A 20,917-nucleotide genomic window follows, 5' to 3' on the forward strand; every position below is an offset into this window, starting at 1 on the left:
AGTGAGAGACCTTGGGACAAAACCCTATGTGATGACAGAGACTGAGGGACATCAAGAGAATGTGCTGGTTGTGGGGACCTCATAGAAAAAATGCAATCTGGTAGTTAAAGAAATTATTTTAACTAATTATTTATCTGATATTATTCTTACATGTTTGCTTCTGGATTGCTTGGCTACAAGTGCTATTGGTGCCCTCTAAATTTTGGCATTGTGGGAACAAAGCTCTCATTGCCCATGCCTAGTTAAAGCTCTGCTAAGAGCAAGGACTTCTCATTCTTCTATTTTTTTTTTTTTGCAGGGCACTGAGGGTTAAGTGACTTGCAGCTAGTTAAATGTCAAGTGTCTGAGTTCTGATTTGAACTCAGGTCCTCCTGAATCCAGGGCCAGTGCTTTATCTACTGTGCCACCTAGCTGCCCCCCTCATCCTTCTATTTTTAACATTCATCAGTAGACCACAGCTATGTCTTTTCCCAGAGCAGAATAAGAGTTTGGTCACTTGTTCATTCATTCGTTTACCGACCCAAATGGAGGAGGCAGCCTCTGCCCTTATCCATCCATTCATCCATCTGTCCATCCATCCATCCATCCATCCATCCATCCATCCATCCATCCATCCATCCACCCACCCATCCATCCATCCATCCATCCATCCATCCATCCATCCATCCATCCATCCATCCATCCATCCATCCATCCACCCATCCATCCATCCATCCATCCATCCATCCATCCATCCATCCATCCATCCATCCATCCATCCATCCACCCATCCATCCATCCACCCATTCATCCATCCATCCATCCATCCATCCATCCATCCATCCATCCATCCATCCATCCATCCATCCATCCATCCATTCACCAACTCATCCATCCATCCCTTCATTCATCCATTCACTAATTCATCTATCTACCCATTCATCCATCCACCCATTTATTTATCTCCCCTATCAATTAAGTCATCCATTCATTTGTTCATTAACGTATTCATAAATTCATTTATTTATACGTGCATGTGTTTATTTACTTATTAAACCATAACTGAGTGCCTGTGCTTAGCCATGGGCAAGGCTACATTGTAGGGGAGACAGGAGGAGAGGACTTGGTCCTTGCCTTCAGGGAGTTTTGAGCCTAGTTAGGGCAATAAGATGCCTCCCAAGCCTGGAGTACAGGCTGATTCAGTGCTAGAATATGTGTTTCAGGCTGTACATGCTGCAGGTCTTTGGTGAGAAAGAAATCCCTATGGGCTGATGATGGAGGCACCATCTGGTCCAGTCCTTCTCTGATGGGCTCTCTGCCCTGCAGGATGTATGAACTGACCTGTACCCTGCCACTGGAGAAGGACCTCAAGATCATGCTATATGATTATGACCTCCTCTCTAAGGATGAGAAGATTGGGGAGACGGTCATTGACCTGGAGAATCGATTCCTGTCCAAGTTTGGTGCACGATGTGGTCTCCCCCAGACCTACTGCATGTAAGTGCCTGGGGCCACCAGGGTCACAGCTTCTTCTGTCAACGTTACGGGCTATTATGGGCAGAGTCTTCACACACACACACACACACACACACACACACACACACACACACACACACGGGTGCATGGAAACATCTGCCCCTTGGTCCCTTTACTAAAGTATCTTCACATTGCCTCTTCTTGGGTCTTAGCTCGGGACCGAATCAGTGGAGGGACCAGCTCCGCCCGACTCAGCTCCTGCATCTCTTCTGCCAGCAGAACAAGGCCAAAGCCCCCGTGTACCACCAGGACCGGGTGGTGTTCCAGGACACGGAGGTCACCCTTGAAGACATCGGTGAGCCTCAGCTCCGTCCACCCTCAGGCCTTGGCTCATTCCACGGCATTGCCTTCCAGCACTTAAATAATCATCCTGTGTGTGTCATTGTGGTAGACGACCCCTAAGTTCTCTCTGATTTTGGGCTGGAATGGAAAGAGCACCTGCCTGGGAGCAAGAGATCAGAGTTCAAATCTCACACTAACTAGCTGTGACCATGAATAAATGTTCAGTCACTTCTTTGTGACTCCATTTGGGGTTTTCTTGGCAGAGATCCTGGAGAGGTTGGCCATTTCCTTCTCCAGCTCATTTTACAGATGAGGAAAATGAGGCAGACAGTTTGCCCAGGGTCATACAGCTAGTGAGTGTCTGAGGCCAGATTTGAACTCGGGGAGATGAGTCTTCCTGACTCCAGGCTCAGCGCTCTGTGCACTATGGCACCACCTAGCTGCCCCATGAATGAACGAGTCCCTTCCTTTCTCTGGGCTTCCATTTACTTTTCTGAAAAATGAAGGGGTTTGCACTGGGGGTGATGACTAAGGTCTTTGGCAGGTCCGAAGTCCTGTGGGCAGGGAAGGCTCCATGGAGGAAGTAGACCTTAAATTAGGCCTTGAAGGATGCAACCGTGAAGGGGAAGGGGAGCATTCTGCTAGGGGAGAACAAGGTGAACAAAGCCAGAAGGGCTTTTGTACTGGGAAGGTGGAGTCTTTAAAGGATGCAGTGTTTAACCCCATGGAATAGCTCTAATGGTGGAATTTCAGATGCTGTGTCAGGCTAGGGGTGGGGAAGGAGGTTTCCTGTATGTTGGGTTTGGCTCCTCTTCTCCATGTATGTCTTGGGTCCTCAAGATGTAGACAAGTAGAATCCTCAGTGATTTGGACTGAGACAGCAGGAAGCCCCCTCCTCTGACAGCGGGCAGCCCCCTCCTCCGACAGCAGGCAGCCCCCTCCTCTGCTGGTGTTGAAGGCTGGCTTGGCTCCTGCTAACCCCGTCTTGGGTCTTTTTTGGGGTTCAGAGAATGGCAAGATTGCGAATCCCCACCTGGGTCCTGTGGAGGAGCGGCTGGCACTGGCTGTCCTGAGGCAGCAGGGTCTGGTTCCTGAGCACGTGGAGAGCCGGTCCCTCTACAGCCCCCTGCAGCCAGACATCGAACAGGTAGGACCCGCTGTGTGCTCCCGCTGTCACCAAAGCCCCAGGTCTGCTCAGCCCCTGCCGACGGGAGGCAGCAGAGAAAGTTAGTCGCGTTCTCTGGGGTCTGCTCAGCTTCCTGGCCTCAGGGAGGCCCACGGTCACTCTTGCTTGTGGCGCCAAGAAGGCTCCCCACCCTTTGCACCTCCTTAGTGACCCGTGAGGGTTATAGGCTTTGGGGGCTTTTCCTCAGCCCTTTCCGATTCTATTTCTGGGCAGAGAATGTGCGTTTATTAAGCACCAACTGTGTATGAGACACTCTTCTAGTCCCTGGGAGTACAAAGATGAAAATGAAGGGAGTTTACGTTCTGTTGGGGGACAACAGTAGTTAAAACAGAGGTGGAGGGGAGGAGGGGGCTCAAGTGGAGGGAAGATGAAGACCAGGAAGTAGTATGGAGGCTGGAGCCTGGCAAGATAAGGCAAAATTTTGCTCACCTATCAGATCCAGGAAAGCCAGAGATTCCAAGGGTCTGCCCACCATGGGGGAAAGAAGGAGAGCCTTGGGCATGAGTCTTAATGGTCTTCTTCCAGCATAAGGGAGGGAGTGGAAGGAAAGAGGGTGGGGGCTGGTCCCAGTGTCAAGGCCTTGGGTAACAAAGCTCCCACTATGCCCAGTACTAGCTGCATGACCTTGGGCAAGTCTCTCATCTATTCAATGGGAGGGTTAGACGACATGCCCCCTTAAAGACCCTTGCAGCTGAGATCCGATGGCTTCTCCTTCTGCGGTTGCAGACAGGGATCTCAGCCTTGGTCCGTCTAAAACACAAAGGCCTCAGCATCTCAGCTTGGCCTTGGAATACTCTTGAGTCTTGAATACTTTCTGTGTGTCCGGCCCTCTGCCAGGCTCTGTAAGAGAATAGTGTCTACCCTTGGGGGGCTTAGAGTATTGTCATAGAGACTGAAGATGCTGCGTCTGCTAAGAATTATTATTATTATTATTATTATTATTATTATTATTATTATTTTTGTGGGGCAATGGGGGTTAAGTGACTTGCCCAGGGTCACACAGCTAGTAAGTGTCAAGTGTCTGAGGCCGGATTTGAACTCAGGTCCTCCTGAATCCAGGGCTGGTGCTTTATCCACTGCGCCACCTAGCTGCTCCCATTTGCTAAGAATTATAACAAGGGGAAAGGAGTACGGGGCGCAGAATCCATTGGCTAGGGGCTGACTGATGGAAGGGGATCTTAGAGATCTCTCAGTCTAGTGGTTCTTGCGTTGGGGCCCATGCACCCTTTTGGGATCTTCGGATAGATTCTAGGGGGTCCACAAGGTAATTTAGGAGAGAGGGCAGTAACAGTTGCAAAAGCTTCACGCAAAAGGATGTTCACTGACCGACTCTTTAATCACCTGTTCTAGGATTTCCCCAGACATTGATGTCAATCTCACTGGCCTTTTGCAGAGGCCAATGCCACGGTTTCTACCTTGTTCTAGACCATTCTCCCATTCTTTCAGTGGCCTTTTAATTGAACATCTCCTGTATGCGAGGCACTGTATTATTTTCCCTGACTGACCAAGGGAGATTGGGTTGGCTATCAGTCTATTGGCCAGAATTCAGGGACTGGTCTCTAACTGGAATTAAGGGCTAAGATAGTGAAGCTAATTGGTCCCAGGTGGGATTCAAACCCATGACTTGACCTCATTAGGAGATCAAACAAAAAATCAAACCAGTGAGTTAAATAGCCCAGGCAGGGCCATTAGGGGTGAGGGGGGTAAATGGCCGCAGAAATAATCATCAATGTAACCAGGACAGGAAGAGCACTTTGTTTCAGGGCGCTTAAACCGCGCTTTGATCCAGACCGAAATAGCTGAGCTTAGTATCCCAGGTAGGCTCCTCGACAAGGGGGCTCCTCTGGGGTCTCTCTCAACATTGGGTCTCTTATCTTGAATTCTGATTTTGAAGCTCTCTCCCTGGGGTCTATGCCGGGGTGTTCATTTTCTTAAAGTGTTGCTTTGAAGGCTTCTTGTAGCATTTGACCTGGGTCAATATTAGGATGCCTTGTGATGGGAAGCTCACTACTTCCAGGGACAATTTTTTCCTTCCTTCCTTTGTTTGAACTGCCCTTTGTTGTTGGAGAATTCACCTCCATGTGGGAGGAAATGGGGCCCGTGTTGAAGAACTGATGGGAGTCCCGTCAGCCCCAAAAGGTGGGGCCTGGGGATTAGGTTAACACCAGGGCAGTGGAAAGCTGGAACAAAGCAGGCAGCAGGGAGAGATGGGCTGCTGGTTTGGAATCTAGTGGGAGCAGAGGACAGGGCCTGAGGCGACAGGCAGGAAGGGGCTACTGAGGCACTCTGATTTCATGGGGCCAACTCTCTTCACAGGGAAAGCTGCAAATGTGGATCGACCTATTTCCAAAGGCCCTGGGAGCACCTGGCCCTTCATTCAAAATTACCCCCCGCAAAGCCAAGAGGTGACTTTCTCTTCGCACCCTGGGCCCCGCTTCTCTGTCCGGGTGCAGGGTCATCTGGCCAAAGCTTCCTTTGTTTCAGTTCAGGAATGAATCAGGAGCCAGGGTTAGGGGCCATCTTGAGGCTGGGGTGAGGGGGAATTCTGGGACTAAGGTAAGAGGTCCCTCCGTGGACAGCCTGAGGGGGCTGGGCTTTGGCCAGCATTTGGGGACAGCATTTTTCTGTGAAAAGCTGAGTGCCTGGGGAGGCATGAAACCCAGCACCCCGACCTCTTTGGGCCTCAGGAGCCCCCAAGACCATTTGGAATCCCTTGACTTCCTCCTGCAGGGAGCTTGGGTTAAGCCGCTTCTTCCTATTCTCCCCAGGTTTCTCCTGCGATGTATCATTTGGAACACCAAGGACGTCATCTTGGACGACCTCAGCATCACCGGGGAGAAGATGAGTGACATTTACGTGAAAGGGTAGGGATTGCCTCAGTCACTGGCTTCATCATCATCATGAATGAGTATTTATTAAGCACTTACTGTATGGCAGGCACTGTGCCAAGCCGCGTGTATACAAAGAGCAACAAAAGCATCGTGTGTCATCAAGGAGAGAGATGTGCTGGGCCCTTGTGGGGAGAGCCTGAGGGGAGGCTGGCAGAGGTGGCCTGAGGTGGGGAGACAGGCCCTACCCTGGAGGAGGCCCCAGAAGTGCCCTGCATTCTCTGCGCCTCAATTTCCTTGTCTGCAACATGTCAGGTTGGACTGGATTATGTCTCTGGTCCTGTCCAAGCCTGAGGTTCTATGAACCCAGGAGCTGTGAATTGCACAGAGAAGATCGAAATAAGCTAATGAGGACTGGGGGTCAATTTGGCATTTGTCACTCAAAAATAATACACTAAATCTCAGCTAGAATAAATGAGGATCCTGACCTCCATCTGTAAGGGGCAGACACAGCCCCTGCATGTAGGGAACCTTCAATGTGATGATGGAGGGAAGAGACTGGAGTCCTCTGCCCTCAGGGAGCCCCTGGTCTGATGGGGAGACCCCCAGCCCCTGCCCTCAGGTTTGTTGGGGTAGAGGGAACTCCAATACTGTCTTTCTCTGCAAATGTTCACTATTCCCCTCACAAGAAAGGAGGGGAGCAATCTAAAATTGGTAGTTTTATTTAAAAGAGCTCAGGAAATTAAGGAAATTGAGAATTCCACTGGCTCACCCTTTCCTGTTAGCAGCTTTTTTGTTTATGAGCCGTTCTGTTAGACCGGTGGTCAGTGGAGAATTCTTCCCCCTTGGGGAACCCCTCACTTGCCTGAGGTCCTGTTTGTTCCCAATGTGCCAGGCCGACTAAGCCCGCGTAGTTCAGTAAGAAGCGTTCGGTGACTGCCCAATGCAGCCCAAACCGGTTAGTGGATCTGACTTCAAGCCCCTCTCCCATGTGAAATCCAGTATTGATAGGAAAGAAAAAATGGTCACAGGTGAGGGAATGAACTCTTAGAAGGGATTCTTAGCTTTGCGTATCCCTCACCTGCATGGCTTTTAAAATGCAAGATTGTCTAACTTAGATAGGAAAGGGAGCTTAGAACTTAGAACATGGAACATAAAAGGTCTGAGCAGGAGGAAAACCTAGAACGTCAGGACAGAATGTTAGAATAGAGAACTTAAAATTTCAGAGTTGGGAGGGATTTTAGAACACAGAGCTTAGAAGATCTGAGCTGGACAGAACATTCAAATATGGAACGTTACAACACAGAACAGAGAATGTCAAAGCTGGGAGGGGCCTTAGAACAGGGGATGTCAGAGCTGGGAAGGGCCTTAGAACATAGAGTGTCAGAGCTGGGAGGGGCCTTAGAACAGGGAATGTCAGAGATGGGGAGGCCTTAGAACAGGGAATGTCACAGATTGGGTGGGGCTTAGAACAGAGAATGTTAAGACAGAACATAAAATGTCAGAACTGAAAGAAACTTTGGACAACATATTCCTTCTTCCCCATCCTTCCAGGACATTTCTCTAGCTCTTATCTTTTCTTATCTCTCTCTAGTTGGATGCTTGGCTTTGAGGAGCACAAGCAAAAGACGGATGTTCACTATCGCTCGCTGGGAGGAGAGGGCAACTTTAATTGGCGGTTCATCTTCCCCTTTGACTACCTGCCTGCCGAGCAAGTGTGCATGGTCGCAAAGAAGGTGAGAGCAGCCCCTGGGTCCTAGGTGTGCAGGTGCCTCATCACTGTTGTCATCTCTACGATCCCCTTCTGCATCTGTGAGCTATCAAAAGACATAGGGATGATTGGGGAGATAGACAAATGCCCTTGGGGAACCTCTTCCCAGGAGCCCCTAGTTTGAGGGGGAGGATATGAATTCTTGTCTCAGAGGAAATTCTTGGTATCATGAGGGAGAATAAAACATATATCACCTATAGAAATGTATGAATCATAAAATAAAATGGATTAGGAATAGTGTAAAGTTGTACATTTATGTTTTTAAAAAAATCAGCTTCACAAAGATAAAATAGGGACAGAATGTTTAGATAGCAATTTTTTTGAAAGATATCTGTGGGTTTTAGTGGACCACAAGTTCAACATCAGTCAGCAGCCAAGAAAACTCATGTGAACTTAGACTGTATTAAGAGAGACCTAGTGTCCTGATGGGCAGCTAGGTGGTACCATAGTGCATAGAGCACTGGGCCTGGAGTTAGGAAGACTTATTTTTCTGAGTTCAAATGAAGCCTCAGACATTTACCAGCTGTGTGACCCTGGGCAAGTCACTTTATCTTGTTTGCCTCAGTTTTCTCATCTGTAAAATGAGCTGGAGAAGAACATGGAAACCACTCGAGGATCTCTGCCAAGAAATGACTGAAAAATGACTGAACAACAACAAAAGTGTTTTGATGAACCCACTGTACTCTCTTTGGGTCAGACCACATCTGTAGGACCTTCCTTGTTATTATTGGTGCCACATTTTAGGAAGGAACACAGGGGCTGAAAGGGACTGTGGAGGTCATCAGGTCTAACTCCCTCATCTTACAGATGAGGAAATTGAGGCCTAATAAGTTAAGTGACTCGTGTAGGGTCATGAAACTAATAAGTATCTGAGGTGGCATTCAAACTTGCTGTCTTAAATGCAGGGGATTTCCAGAAGAGGGTGACTGGATGTTAAAAGGCCTTGAGTATTCACCATACAAATCAGGTTGGGAAGAAGCATGGCATAGTAGATCAAATGCCTTATTCAGAGTCAGGGAGGGCTGAGTTCAAAAATGGCCTCAGACACCCCCTAGCTGTGTGACCCTTGGCAAGTCACCTAACATCTCTCAGCTCCCTCATCTGCAAACGTAGAGATAATAAAAGCACTTTACTCCCCGAGTTGTTGTGAGGATCAATGAGATAATATTTTTTGAGATAATTTTTAAGTACTTTGCAAACCTTAAAATGTGTTATAAACATTACCTATTACTATTATTATTTTGAAGAATGATTACCAGACTGTTTAGAGCCTTCCATTGGCCAGGAAGGTAATGTGTGGAGGACCATCTGTTATAGAGATATCGGTAGCTTTTGGGGGGTATGGTCAGAAGAGGTAAACCTTGAAATATGAAAGGGAGGAAGACAGGGCTGAATTCCTTGCACTTCCCCAGTGACTAAGCCTCAGGATTAGGGGTCTTGGGGCCCCTGGAGAAATTTCACAGGGTTCATGACCTTGAATGGGAAAATTATTTTGAGTATTCTATTTCCAATATAATTAGGTTCCTTTACAATCTTATGTACCTCCTGCATTTAAAAACATTACTCTGAGAAGGTGTTCATGACCTTCACCAGATTGCCAGAGGGGTCCAGGACACAAACACACATGCCAAAAGTTAAGAACAAACCCCTGCTCTGGGTCCCAAGAGGTGACCCCTTTATATGTCACTGGTCTACCAGGGTTAGGAGCTGGGGTGGAGACTGAAGGATTTGGCTCATGGGATGCTTGGCTGAATTTTCAGTGTGTGGAACACTTGAGTCTCCATGACCCCCCCCCAGGTCCTAGTGTCCCCTCTTCCCTTCAATTAATTTTGTCCTTTTATATATATATATATATATATATATATATATATACACACACACACACACATACATATACATACACACACATATACATATACATATACACACACACATATACATATACACACACACACACACATATGTTGTCTCCTGCAATAGAATGGAAGTCCCTTGAGGTCAGGAACTACTTCTTTTCTGTCTTTATATCCCCGGTGCTTGGCACAGAACAGAGGCTTCATAAATGCTCGTCGATTGATTGATTGCCGAGATTGTCACCTTAAGGTGTTTGAAGGGGTACACAGTGGGAAAATGATCTGCCTTTGTTTGCTTGGCCCCGCAGTTTACATGTCAGAAAAAACAACATTGCAACAATTCGAGCTGTCCCACAGTCTAATGGGTCGCTCTAAAAGGTAGTGAAACTCCCCTTTCAGGAGGTATTCAAGCTGAGAGTGGAGGAGAATTTGTCTGGTGTGTCATAGTGAGTCTTCATTTTCAAGTATGGTTTGAACTTGATGACCTCTGAGGTCCCTTCCAGATCTGAGACCAAGTAAGGAATCAGGGCTAATTGAAGAGTAAACTCATGAAGAGACACTGAAGGAAATTCTGTTATTACTATCCCCACCGTCACTGTCGCCATCATCATTACCATCATCCCTTTAGCCTTTGCTACCATTGGCCTCATCCCCATGACCACATTCATGACCATCATCAATATTCCCACCTAAGCTATTGCCATCATCACAGTCACTACTCTCTTCATCCAAATCCCATGGTCACCGCTCCCTGCACTCCATCCCTGCCCTATATCCTGCTTTTAATTATATTTGGCTGAGTTTGAAACAATGATGCTAATTGGGAGTTTCGAATTGCTGCTCTAATGGGAACCTCAGTCTTTAATGTCAATGAGTTGATTAATTCTAAAGCCATTAGCCACATAATTGCTCTGCTATGACAAGTATGAAAATGGACAGATGGGAAACAGATGTGGGCATGAGAGGTCAGGGGGCCACATAGGGACAGTATGTATAGGGAAAACCATCATGGTAGCCCAAGAGAAGGAGGAATACCTTGGAAGAAAAGAGAGATGGGGTTGTGCAGTGGGATTGGCCAGCTGTGTGACCACTTCTCCGGGCCTTAGTGTCTTCATCTGCAAAATGGGGATAATAACATTAACAATGCTAACCCCCTAAAATTGTTATAAGAGTAAAGTAAAATTTATCCATTCAATAAACCACTGTTATAATGTATACAAAGTGTTTTTTCAACCATAAAATGTCCAATAAAAGTATAGGATCATAAAACTGTCTCTATAATCACTAACATCATCAATCCTTATTATTATTAATAGTTAGCACTTATATGGTCCTTCAAGTTTTTCCAAACCACTTTACAAATACGATCTTGTTTGATCCTAGTAACAACCTCCTGGGAAGAGGTAGGTGTTATTTTCATCCCCGTTTTGCAGATGAGGAAACTGAGACACAGCAGTTAAGTGACTTGCCCAGGGTCACACAGAGCTGGTAGATGTCTGAATCTGGATTTCATTCCAGGTTGGGCCACCTACCTGCCTCTCACTTGGAGAAGTAATGGTGGTATCATGGATGGAGATCTCAGAATCAAAAAGTCCTGGGTTTGAGTTCCTCTTAGGACACAAATCAAATTGTGTGATCCTGGGCAAGTCACTTAACCCCTCTATGACTATGAACTACAGACTGGGACATTTCTATCCCTACATTAGAAGGCGGTGTAAGGGAGGAGAGCTGTGTCCCCCATGTGTCTGCCCTTCCAGGAGCTGCCAATAGCTGCTGAGGGTAGAGAGGGCACAGAAGCCGGCCTCCTGGCAGGTGTGGCTTCCTCCCCTGGGGTCAGGACACAGCACCTCAGAGGGGCCTCAAAGAACCAATTACCCCTGTCCTTTAAATTCCAAATAACTTGAGTACAAGGTGAAAAGCTGTGCCCAGAAACCACAGGAAGGGCCTTGTGTGTAGACCATAGATGGCAGAAAGATAAACACATATAGATGGAGGAGCAGAGAGCTTCAGCAAGATGGCTCATTGCAACCTTAGAGGGTTTGTTTTTTATTTTATTTTATTTTAAAAGTTTTTTTTAGCTCCTACAACCAAAGCTGAGGACTTTTCTACTTATAAACTGGGAAATACCTCAAGTAGAACCCAGCTTGAAAGAAACAACAACAAAAAAAGCTTTCCCAAGTAGCAATTAGAGTGCCCTGTTAGAAGGTCTGCATTTCAAACTATATTTGTGTGTCTCTCCCCTGTGTGGGTCGCGCAGGGCTCTTTCCTCATCCTCACATCTTGGCACCTTGTCCTGAGTTACCATTTGGAGTTGTGGGGACTGGGGTTAATTATGTCCTCTGGGCCTCTCTGTTTTCGGCCCACAGAATCCAGCATCTCCATCCAGCTCTTTGCTTCTGACCTTTCAGTAGACTGAACACAGGCTTCTCTTTCCTTTCACTCTTTCTTTCCAAGGTGCCTTGAATAGCTGTCTGTTCTTCCCTTTCTTTGTATGTAGCACAGTACTTGGCATACAGTAGGTGCTTCATAAATGCTTATGGGTGGATTAACCTTGACCAGCCCCTTCAGTTTTCAGATGAGGAAACTGAGGCTCAAGGTCACAAGGTAGTATAAGCATCAGAAGTGGGATCTGACACCATGTTCCCCAACTACAGAGTGGGGGCTCTATCCACTGTATCACACTGCCTCCCCTTTGTCCCTTTCATTTATCAGTTATCACCCAAGTTCAGCTCTCCCTGAGTGTGGAAACCATCCCAATGATCCTCCCAGCTTCCTTTATCTCGTCTCTTTAACTCACTTTCCACATAGCTATCAAAATAACCACCTTTCGCTGACTGTACATCCCGGGGAAACTGGCCTAGGTCTTCCATCTCCCACCTCTATGCCTTTGCACAGGTTGTCCTGGGTTCTTGGAAGGTACATTCCCCCTCACCTCCAACTCTTAGAATTCTGAGGTTTCTTCAAGGCTGATCCTCTTTGTGCATCTCCCTAAAGTTTTCATGTATAAATGTATCTGTGCACATAGCATACGCTCTTGGACAGGAGGAACTGTCTTTCATTTTGTGTCTGTGTCCCCAGCATCTAGCACGATGCCTCCTACGTTTAACAGACACTTGTTGGATTGGGTAGAATGTCCCACTATGTGCATTTTAGGGATATATTTGAATGTGACCAGAAGAGAGTCAAGCTCCGAAGTTTACCTTCCTTGGAGAAGGGCGTGGAAAGAACATGCCTCTGGTATGTAGAGGTTCATTTCAGGAGAGTCTGTCCATGGTTTGATTAGGAGGGATGAACATGCTTAGTTTATAAGGGAACGTCCTTTGTGACCACCATTGACTGAGCCAAAGTCAAGTTGCCTTCAAAGGCCGAGTAGAGTGTTGGGGCATTCATTGTCATTCACATTCACGAGACTAATGATGAGCATCCGTGTCAGCTAGACAAAAGATGGAAGCCCTTCAACACCTGTTTAGCAGGTGTGCCTTTGTTCATCTGATAAACATGTACTGAGGACCTAGCCTGTGCAAGGCACTGTAGTAGGCACTGGGGGTGGGGAGAAAGATCGAAAGAAAATCCTGTTAGAAGGTCTGCGGTAGATAGGGAAAGAAGAAGAGGTCACCAGGGTTTGCCTGAGATTATTATCAATGGTTGCCTTGGCTGGTCCATGAGGTGGGTTTCATTGACGAGTGACTAAGGGACTAAGCACCAGTTGGGCTGGACAGGCTGGAGTTGGATATCCCTATGAGATCCTTTCTTGCCTCTTATACATACTTGGGCCAATTCCCAGAGTTTCTGGGTAAGGTAAGAGCCAGCTCTAAGATACCCCTAGTCAGGGTTTGGTAAGCACACTTCCTGGAGGCAGTACAGGGGTACTGTTGGTGGAGATGTGGTCACGAAGGGGATGGAACACGGAACAAGGACTGGACCACTATGGACACAGACCATGTTAAGTTTTTACTTACAAAACATGGAATGAGATTCTTTGTACAGTGAGGTCATCAGGTATTCAGACATTTGTCATTTTAGCCAGGAAAGCTTTCCTAGTGACAGTGTATGTGAAGCACTTTGGAGAATAGAGCTATCCTTACATAGTACGTTGTTTTCTTTGACATGCACCATTCAACCCCTGTAGTTCCCCACCTCTCTAACCAGAGGAGAGGAGAGCATTTCATCTTCTGTTCCCTTGGGAACAAGATTGATCTCTTAGAGTTGTTTAGTTTCCATTGTTGTTTTTGTTGTATACGTGATTTTCTTGGCTCTTCTTTTCCTACACAATAATTCAGAGAAATCATATTTCTCTGATTTTTTATGTCATAAAAATATTTAGTTACATTCATGTACCATAATATGCTCTTCTATTTCCAAAAAGATAGGGCCCTCCTTCCTTCCTTCCTTCCTTCCTTCCTTCCTTCCTTCCTTCCTTCCTTCCTTCCTTCCTTCCTTCCTTCCTTCCTTCCTCCTTCCTTCCCTCCTTCCTTCCCTTTTCCTTCCTTCCTTCACTCCTTCCTTCCTTCTTTCCTTCCTTCCTTCCTTCCTCGCTCCTTTCCTCTCTCCCTTCATTCTTTCTTTCTTTTTTCTTTCTTTCTTTCTTTCTTTCTTTCTTTCTTTCTTTCTTTCTTTCTTTCTTTCTTTCTTTCTTTCTTTCTTTCTTTCTTTCTTTCAAAAAAGGCTGATAGGAGTCTTTTGGAGTCTATGGAGCCTTTCTTTTTGTCTTTAACTCCTTGGGGCATATCCTCACTATTGCAGTGCTGGGTCAAGGAGTATGCATAATTTAGTCATTTTTCTTACATAATCTCAAGTTGTTTTTCAGAATGGTTGGACCAGTCCACAGTTCCACCAACAGTGTATTAGTGTGCTTGGCTGTTTATTTTTCCCCTACTTTCTTTCCAAATTGACTGGACGCTAGAAGGAGAGAGAGTCCTTCTCCTCTCTGCCCCTCAGACCGTTGGCTGCCGCAGCCTGGCTGGAGCTTGCTATGTTTCTCTAACACCAAGTCCTGGCTCTGACCATAGAGAATTTCTCAGTGGGAAGGAAGGTCAGAGTTCATAGCCGGCTGACAGCTTACTCTAGGAGAGCCAGGCTGGGGGCTTGGGTGAGAACCAAGGGCACAACCCTACCCGCAGCTGTTAACTGCTCCCAAGTGACTTCAGTCCTCAGAGACCAAGCCATAGCCAGTCCCAGGAACATTTGGAAATGGCCGAGAGGGAAGAAAGGTGTAGGAGGAAGAGCTCAGGGGTAGGAAGCCTGAGCCTCAGCTCTGTCACCAGCTAGGTTCAAGACCCTGAGAAAACCATTATGACAACCTCTATGCCTCTCAGCTTCCTTTCCTATACAAGGGCTGCTGTATTTCTTGATAGTGGGGCTCTTTGCAATGACAAAGCAGAAAAGTAAGTTTTGCCCCTCAGTTGGCTGATTGATGAATAAACTGTTATAGATGAATGTTATGGAATATCCTGGTGCTCTAAGAAATGAGAGACAGAGTGGTGTAATGGATAGAGACCCGGCCCCAGACTCAGGAGGCCCCACCTCTGACACGTCCTGGTTGTATGACCCTGGGCAAGTCACTTAACCTCAGGGATGCTCAAGGTAGTTCTCTAGGACATTATGTTGCTGAAGAGGAACTTAGCTATATAGGAAGAAGGAGTCCCCTCACTGGGGATCTGTAGACCTGACCAAAATTAAAAATGAGGAATTTAGAGAAAGAGGCAGGGAGATTTCGAGAAAAATGATGTTGAGAAAAGAAAGAAAGATGACCCGAGAGCACAACATCCCCAATGAATCCAGCAATGTAAATGAGAACATATCAGAAAGATGCTTATTTTTATGCTATAGAAGATGGTCCATTTTGAATGGGGGACATTTCAAAAAATGAATGTGATGTCATAACAGAAGATAGCAGTCAAACTTTATTTTTTAAAAATAATTTCAATGAACAAACATTTATTTTCTTACATATATTTCTTTTTTTTTGCGGGGCAATGGGGGGTTAAGTGACTTGCCCAGGGTCACATAGCTAGTAATTATTGTTAAGTGTCTGAGGTCAGATTTGAACTCAGGTCCTCCTGAATCCAGGGCCAGTGCTCTATCCACTGTGCCATCTAGCTGCCCTCCACATATATTTCTTTTTTTTTGTTTTTGTTCTTTTTGCGGGGCAATTGGGGTTAAGTGACTTGCCCAGGGTCACACAGCTAGTAAGTGTTAAGTGTCTGAGGCCGGATTTGAACTCAGGTATTCCTGAATCCAGGGCCAGTGCTCTATCCATTGCGCCATCTAGCTGCCCCCACATATATTTCTTAAATATATTTTTTAAAATCAATAAGACATGACAATATATTAGATGTAGGTGATGAGAGGGAGCCATGGTTTTGAGTCCAGATGGCTGGAGGACTGATAATGTCACTCACCAAAATGGGGATGTCTAGAAGCTGAACTGTTTTGGGGGAAAGATGTTAAGTTTGGTTTGGGACATACTGAGACAATCAACAGAGAGAAGGGACTAGGATTAAGGAAGACTGGGAAAGAAGGTGAGATTTGAAGCAAGCAAAGAGAGATAGGAAGTGGAGGAGGAGGAGGGAGAGAGAGCTGTAAGCATGGGGGACAGCCAGTGAAAATGCCTGGAGCTGAGAGATATAGTGTCTTGTTTGAGAAACGGCCAAGAGGCCAGTGTCCCTGAAACACAGAGTATATGTTGAAAGGAAGAGTATTTGTAAGAAGGTTTGAAAGGTAAGAGGGGGCTAGATTAGAAAGGGCCTTAAAATCCAGAGAATTCTGTGTGGTACTGGAAGCAATAGGGAGACACTGAAAGGTGATTGAATAGTATATGTGTGTGTATCGGGGTGTGTGTGTGTGTGTGTGTGTGTGTGTGTGTGTGTGTGTGAGAGAGAGAGAGAGAGAGAGAGAGAGAGAGAGAGAGAGAGAGAGAGAGAGAGAGAGAGATTCAACTATCAATTTGACAGTTGAATGGAGAATGGATTGGAGTGGAGAGAGACTTGAGGCAGGCAGACCCACCAGCAGCTACTGCAGTAAACTAAGAATGAGGTGATGAGGGCATGGGCCGGGGTGATAGGGCAGTCAGTGTCAGAGGAGAGAGGGGGGTATATCGGAGAGAAGCTACAAGAGGGGTGTGTAAAATTGATGAGAGATTCTGGAGAGGTGAAATCTACAAGACATGCTACAGAGGTGAAATCTACAAGAGATGTTGCAGAGGGGAGTATGCAAGAGATGTTGCAGAGGGGAGTATGCAAGAGATGTTGCAGAGGGGAGTATGCAAGAGATGTTGCAGAGGGGAGTATGCAAGAGATGTTGCGGAAGTGAAATTGACCGGCCTTGGCAACAGCTTGGAGGTGGGGGGTGAGAGATGTTCAAGATGGCTCCTAGGTTAGAAACCTGAGGGATTGGGAAGATGGTGTTGCCCTCTATAGTAACAGAGGAGACAGGAGGGTGGGCAGGGTTTAGGGAGAAAGATGAGTTCTGTTTTGGAAGTGTTGAATTTAAGATGCTGACTGCACATCCAGTTGGGGATGTGCGGTAGGCAGTTGAAAATGTGAGATTAGAGGTTAGGAGAGAGGTAAGGGCTGGACAAACGGAACTGAGAATCATCAGTATAAAGGTGATAATTGAATCTGTGAGGGTTGATAGAATCACCAAGTGAAATAATAGGAGAAGAGGGGGCCAGGACAGAGCTTTGGGGGATACCGATGCCCACTCAAAGACTGAGTTTTCTCTTCTTTCCTCTAATCTTACTTGGTGTACACGTGAGGCTCCTCCTCAGTCTGGCTGCTCTCCTCTGGAGAGTTTCCAGCTTATCCACATACTTCCTAAAATGAGGTGCCCAGACCTGAACACCATTCTCCAGATGTGGCCTGATGAGGCCAGAACAAAGCACCTGATGAGCTCAAGTTCCATGGAGGCCAGTTAGTGAAGACTAGAAGCAGTGGCAAAGCATTAGGATCTTGCTTTGAAAATCCATCCCCTCCCCCTTGGTCAGAAGCACACTGCCCCCCCGCCCCCAGCCTGGGGCCCAGCACACCCACTGGGTCCAGACTCTGCCTCGGCCCAGGCCGCATGTCTGCCAGCACCACACATCCAATAAACAGCTAGTAAAAGGCCTCTGGATGGGAGAGGTAATGAGCGAAGCGCCAGGCTTGGGGCAAGCGGGGGCACATTCCCCTCGGCGGGGTCCCCCCATCCCAGCTGCTCCCATCAGGAACTGTTTGAGCTCCTGGTTCATTACTAGCCCCATAAAACTAGCCCTGGGGGCTCAAGTGCAGACTGGCCTGAGCTGGCCATAAAACCCACGCCAGAGAGGGGAACCACCTGCGGGAGGGAGCCCAAACCAGCCTGAGGCCCCGGCAGGGGAGAGAGCTGGGCACAGGGGGCAGCAGAGACGGAGAAGGGTAGGCCAGATGGGAGACCCAGGGAGACGTCTGAGGCCAGAGTGAGGTTCACTCTGTGTCCGGGGTTAGGGATTCATTCATTGTCAGGAATAGTCTGGAGCCAAGGTCAGTACCTGGGGTTTGGGGGTGAATCTGTGGTTGGAGTAAAACACCCTTCTGAACCCAGGGCTGAGAGACAGCCTGATGTAGGGAATGAAGTCCCCCATTCAAATCCTGCCTCTGACCCATGGTAGCTGGATGACCCTGGACAAGCAGCTGAACCTCAGTTTCCACATCCATAAATGGGGTTAATAATACTAATGTTATACCAAGGCCCTCAGCACAGGTAATCCTGTGCAAGATTTGAGGGCACCTATGGTCAAATCTCACACAGGATGAAAAGGAAAGGATGGGTTGTGGTCTGCAGTGAGTGACCACACGGATGGGATCGCAGCCTCATCGAAGTCGGCCAGCCCCCAAGGTCTGTTGGGAGGATAAAATCACTTAAAGGATGAAAAGTATTTCCCTAAGCTCCATCATCTTGTGCTGGCATATAGTAGTCACTTGATATATGCTGGCTGATTGGAGGATTAAGGTACTTTAGAGAGGAAGTTGTGAATGCACCAACTTGTGGCCAGGGTTAGAAACATAGAGGAAAGATAACTAGCTGACCCAGACAGACCTTGGGCCTTGTTAACACCATCCCATAACTATTGAGCTAACGAAGTACAGGGGCCCAATGGCGCATTTAAGGCAGTGGTGAATTCAAATCCAGCTTCAGACACTTCCTAGCTGTGTGACCCTGGGCAAGTCACTTCACCCTGTTTGCCTCAGTTTCCTCATCTGTAAAATGAGCTGGAGAAGGAAATGACCAATATACTCCAGGATCTTTGCCAAGAAAACCTCAAATGGGGTCATGGAGACTTGAATGTGACTGAACAACAATGACAATAATAATGATAACAGCAGTCAATCAACAAGCATTTATTTAGCTCCTGCTGTATGCTCAGGACTGTGTTAGATTCTGGGGATACAAAGATAAAAACAAAATGGTTCCTGCCCTCAAAGAGTTTCATTCTATTTGGGGAGACAACACATGCAGTAAAATGAAGATTATAACAGCACCGACTTGCCAGGTGGTTGTGAGGTTCAGAGGAGGGGGTCCTATTCAGGCACATGAGGCCATAGGATGCTAGAGCTGAAAGGCACCTGAGAGGTCACAGAGTCCAGCCCCCACATTATGCATATGGGGAAGCTGGAGCCCACAGAAGTGACCTGACAGCCTGGAGCATGGAGAGTTCTCTGAACTCCTCTTCCAGAATGGTTTCTAGCCAGTCTTGGCCCCTTTGGGGAGAGTGACTCTGTCATGGGTGTTCTCTGATGGGGAGAGGAAGGTGGCTTGGGATCTGGCTTCCATCTGTCTCCTTCCTCATCACCCGCACCAATGCCGCCTCACTCTACAGCTTGTTGGGAGACTGAACCTCACCTGTCACTTGGCAGCTCCCCTTCACTCTCTTCCCAGTGCCCTGCTCCTCCACTATGTCAGAGCCTGTGTGTGGGCAACTCCCTCTGCTCTGGGACCACCTTCCTTCCCTTCACTGTCCAACTGCTTCCCTTCTCTCTTTCCCAATGACACTGGAGACCTCTCCCCTTCATGTTGTTCTCCAGCCCAAGGGAAATCTTGTGCCATGGTCTAACTCTCTCCTTTCTGCCCTCCCTGGCCCGGATTACAGGAGCGCTTTTGGAGTCTGGACAAGATGGAAAGCAAGATCCCTGCGAATGTCGTATTCCAGATCTGGGACAACGACAAGTTCTCCTTCGATGATTATTTGGGTAAGCGTGATTCTTCATAAGAAATGTGCCAGAAGCAAGAGGGAATCACAGACGATTCTCAGGGAGGGGAGTGAGAGTCCTGTCAAGTAACTCATCTCAATAACCATTTATTAAATGTCTACTATGTGCAGGCACTGGTGATACAAATAAGAAAAATAGACAGCCCCAACCCTCAATCTAACTGACAATCTAGTGAGGGAAGTGTGTCTGGAAACCTAGGCTGGAGCCCCAGGCTTTCTCCTGCCCAGAATTCACAGAATCCCAGAATTCCTTTCCTCCTTCCTTCCCTACATCCTTCCATCCTTCCATCCTTCCTTCCTTCCTTCCTTCCTTCCTTCCTTCCTTCCTTCCTTCCTTCCTTCCTTCCTTCCTTCCTTCCTTCCTTCCTTCCTTCCTTCCTTCCTTCCTTCCTTCTTTATTTCACTTAACCAGTGTCCCATGGTACACCTGTCCCCTAAGGAAGCCCTAGGCTAATGAGTCCTGTATCCACCTCAGGTTCACTTCAGTTGGATCTCAACCGGATGCCCAAACCAGCCAAGTCAGCCGAAAAGTGTTCCCTGGACCAGCTGGATGATGTCTTCCATCCAGAACAGTTTGTGTCTCTTTTTGAACAGAAGTCGGTCAAGGGCTGGTGGCCCTGCATGGCTGAGATGGGAGAGAAAAGGACCCTTGCGGTGAGTCTTCTCTGCCTTTCCCTGGGTGGGCAGTGGTGGAGTTTGGGGAAAGTGCCCATTAGCACCAAAAGTGCTGCCACTATAGCCGTTCTCCTACCATCTCTCCACCTGCCCAGGCACGAGAGCTCCAGCCCCCATATCAGTCAGGGAGTCTGTCACCAAGCATTTTTAGGGCTTACTATGTACCCGGTGCTGGAGATACAAATACAAGGCAAAAGAAAGACAGGCCTCAAGGAACTTACATTTGAATTCTCTTCTCTCAAAACACAAAAGGGAGCTTGATAAGGGAGGTAGGATGGGGAGGTGTAGCCAGCCTCCTCAAAACGGGTCTCTCCTCAAAATAGAGGCCCCAGGAGAAACTCATCAGTAGAGGAAGGGGGCTGCAGGGGCTGAGGGATGTTTCCAGGTGAGAAGGCCACAGGTCCTGGGCAGCCCAGAACAGTAAGCACTGACAAAGCACTGACCCTGCCAAGCAATAAGGGCTGATGGAGTCCCAAGGTTAGCTAAGATGAATCCCCAATCTGAAGGAGCCTACCAGGTTACTACCTGACTTTCTTTTTCTCCAATTACTAGTGGAATTAGGCTCCTTGAGAACCAGGTCTG

At 47.3% G+C, this 20,917-nt stretch overlaps 1 protein-coding gene across 9 annotated transcripts in view; it reads left to right on the plus strand.

The window, feature by feature from the left end:
• DYSF (dysferlin) overlaps positions 1–20,917 on the plus strand; it is a 255,076-nt gene that overhangs the window by 228,919 nt on the left and 5,240 nt on the right. For all 9 annotated transcript variants that reach the window (XM_043987208.1, XM_043987210.1, XM_043987212.1 and 6 more), the window contains 8 exons: positions 1,306–1,476; positions 1,668–1,810; positions 2,805–2,944; positions 5,300–5,388; positions 5,752–5,847; positions 7,406–7,547; positions 19,541–19,640; positions 20,136–20,314. In XM_043987208.1, the coding sequence (XP_043843143.1) occupies positions 1,306–1,476; positions 1,668–1,810; positions 2,805–2,944; positions 5,300–5,388; positions 5,752–5,847; positions 7,406–7,547; positions 19,541–19,640; positions 20,136–20,314 (1,060 nt within the window). The remainder of the gene's footprint in view (positions 1–1,305; positions 1,477–1,667; positions 1,811–2,804; positions 2,945–5,299; positions 5,389–5,751; positions 5,848–7,405; positions 7,548–19,540; positions 19,641–20,135; positions 20,315–20,917) is intronic.

Source organism: Dromiciops gliroides, chromosome 2, assembly GCF_019393635.1.
Source record: "Dromiciops gliroides isolate mDroGli1 chromosome 2, mDroGli1.pri, whole genome shotgun sequence".
Taxonomy (NCBI): domain Eukaryota; kingdom Metazoa; phylum Chordata; class Mammalia; order Microbiotheria; family Microbiotheriidae; genus Dromiciops; species Dromiciops gliroides.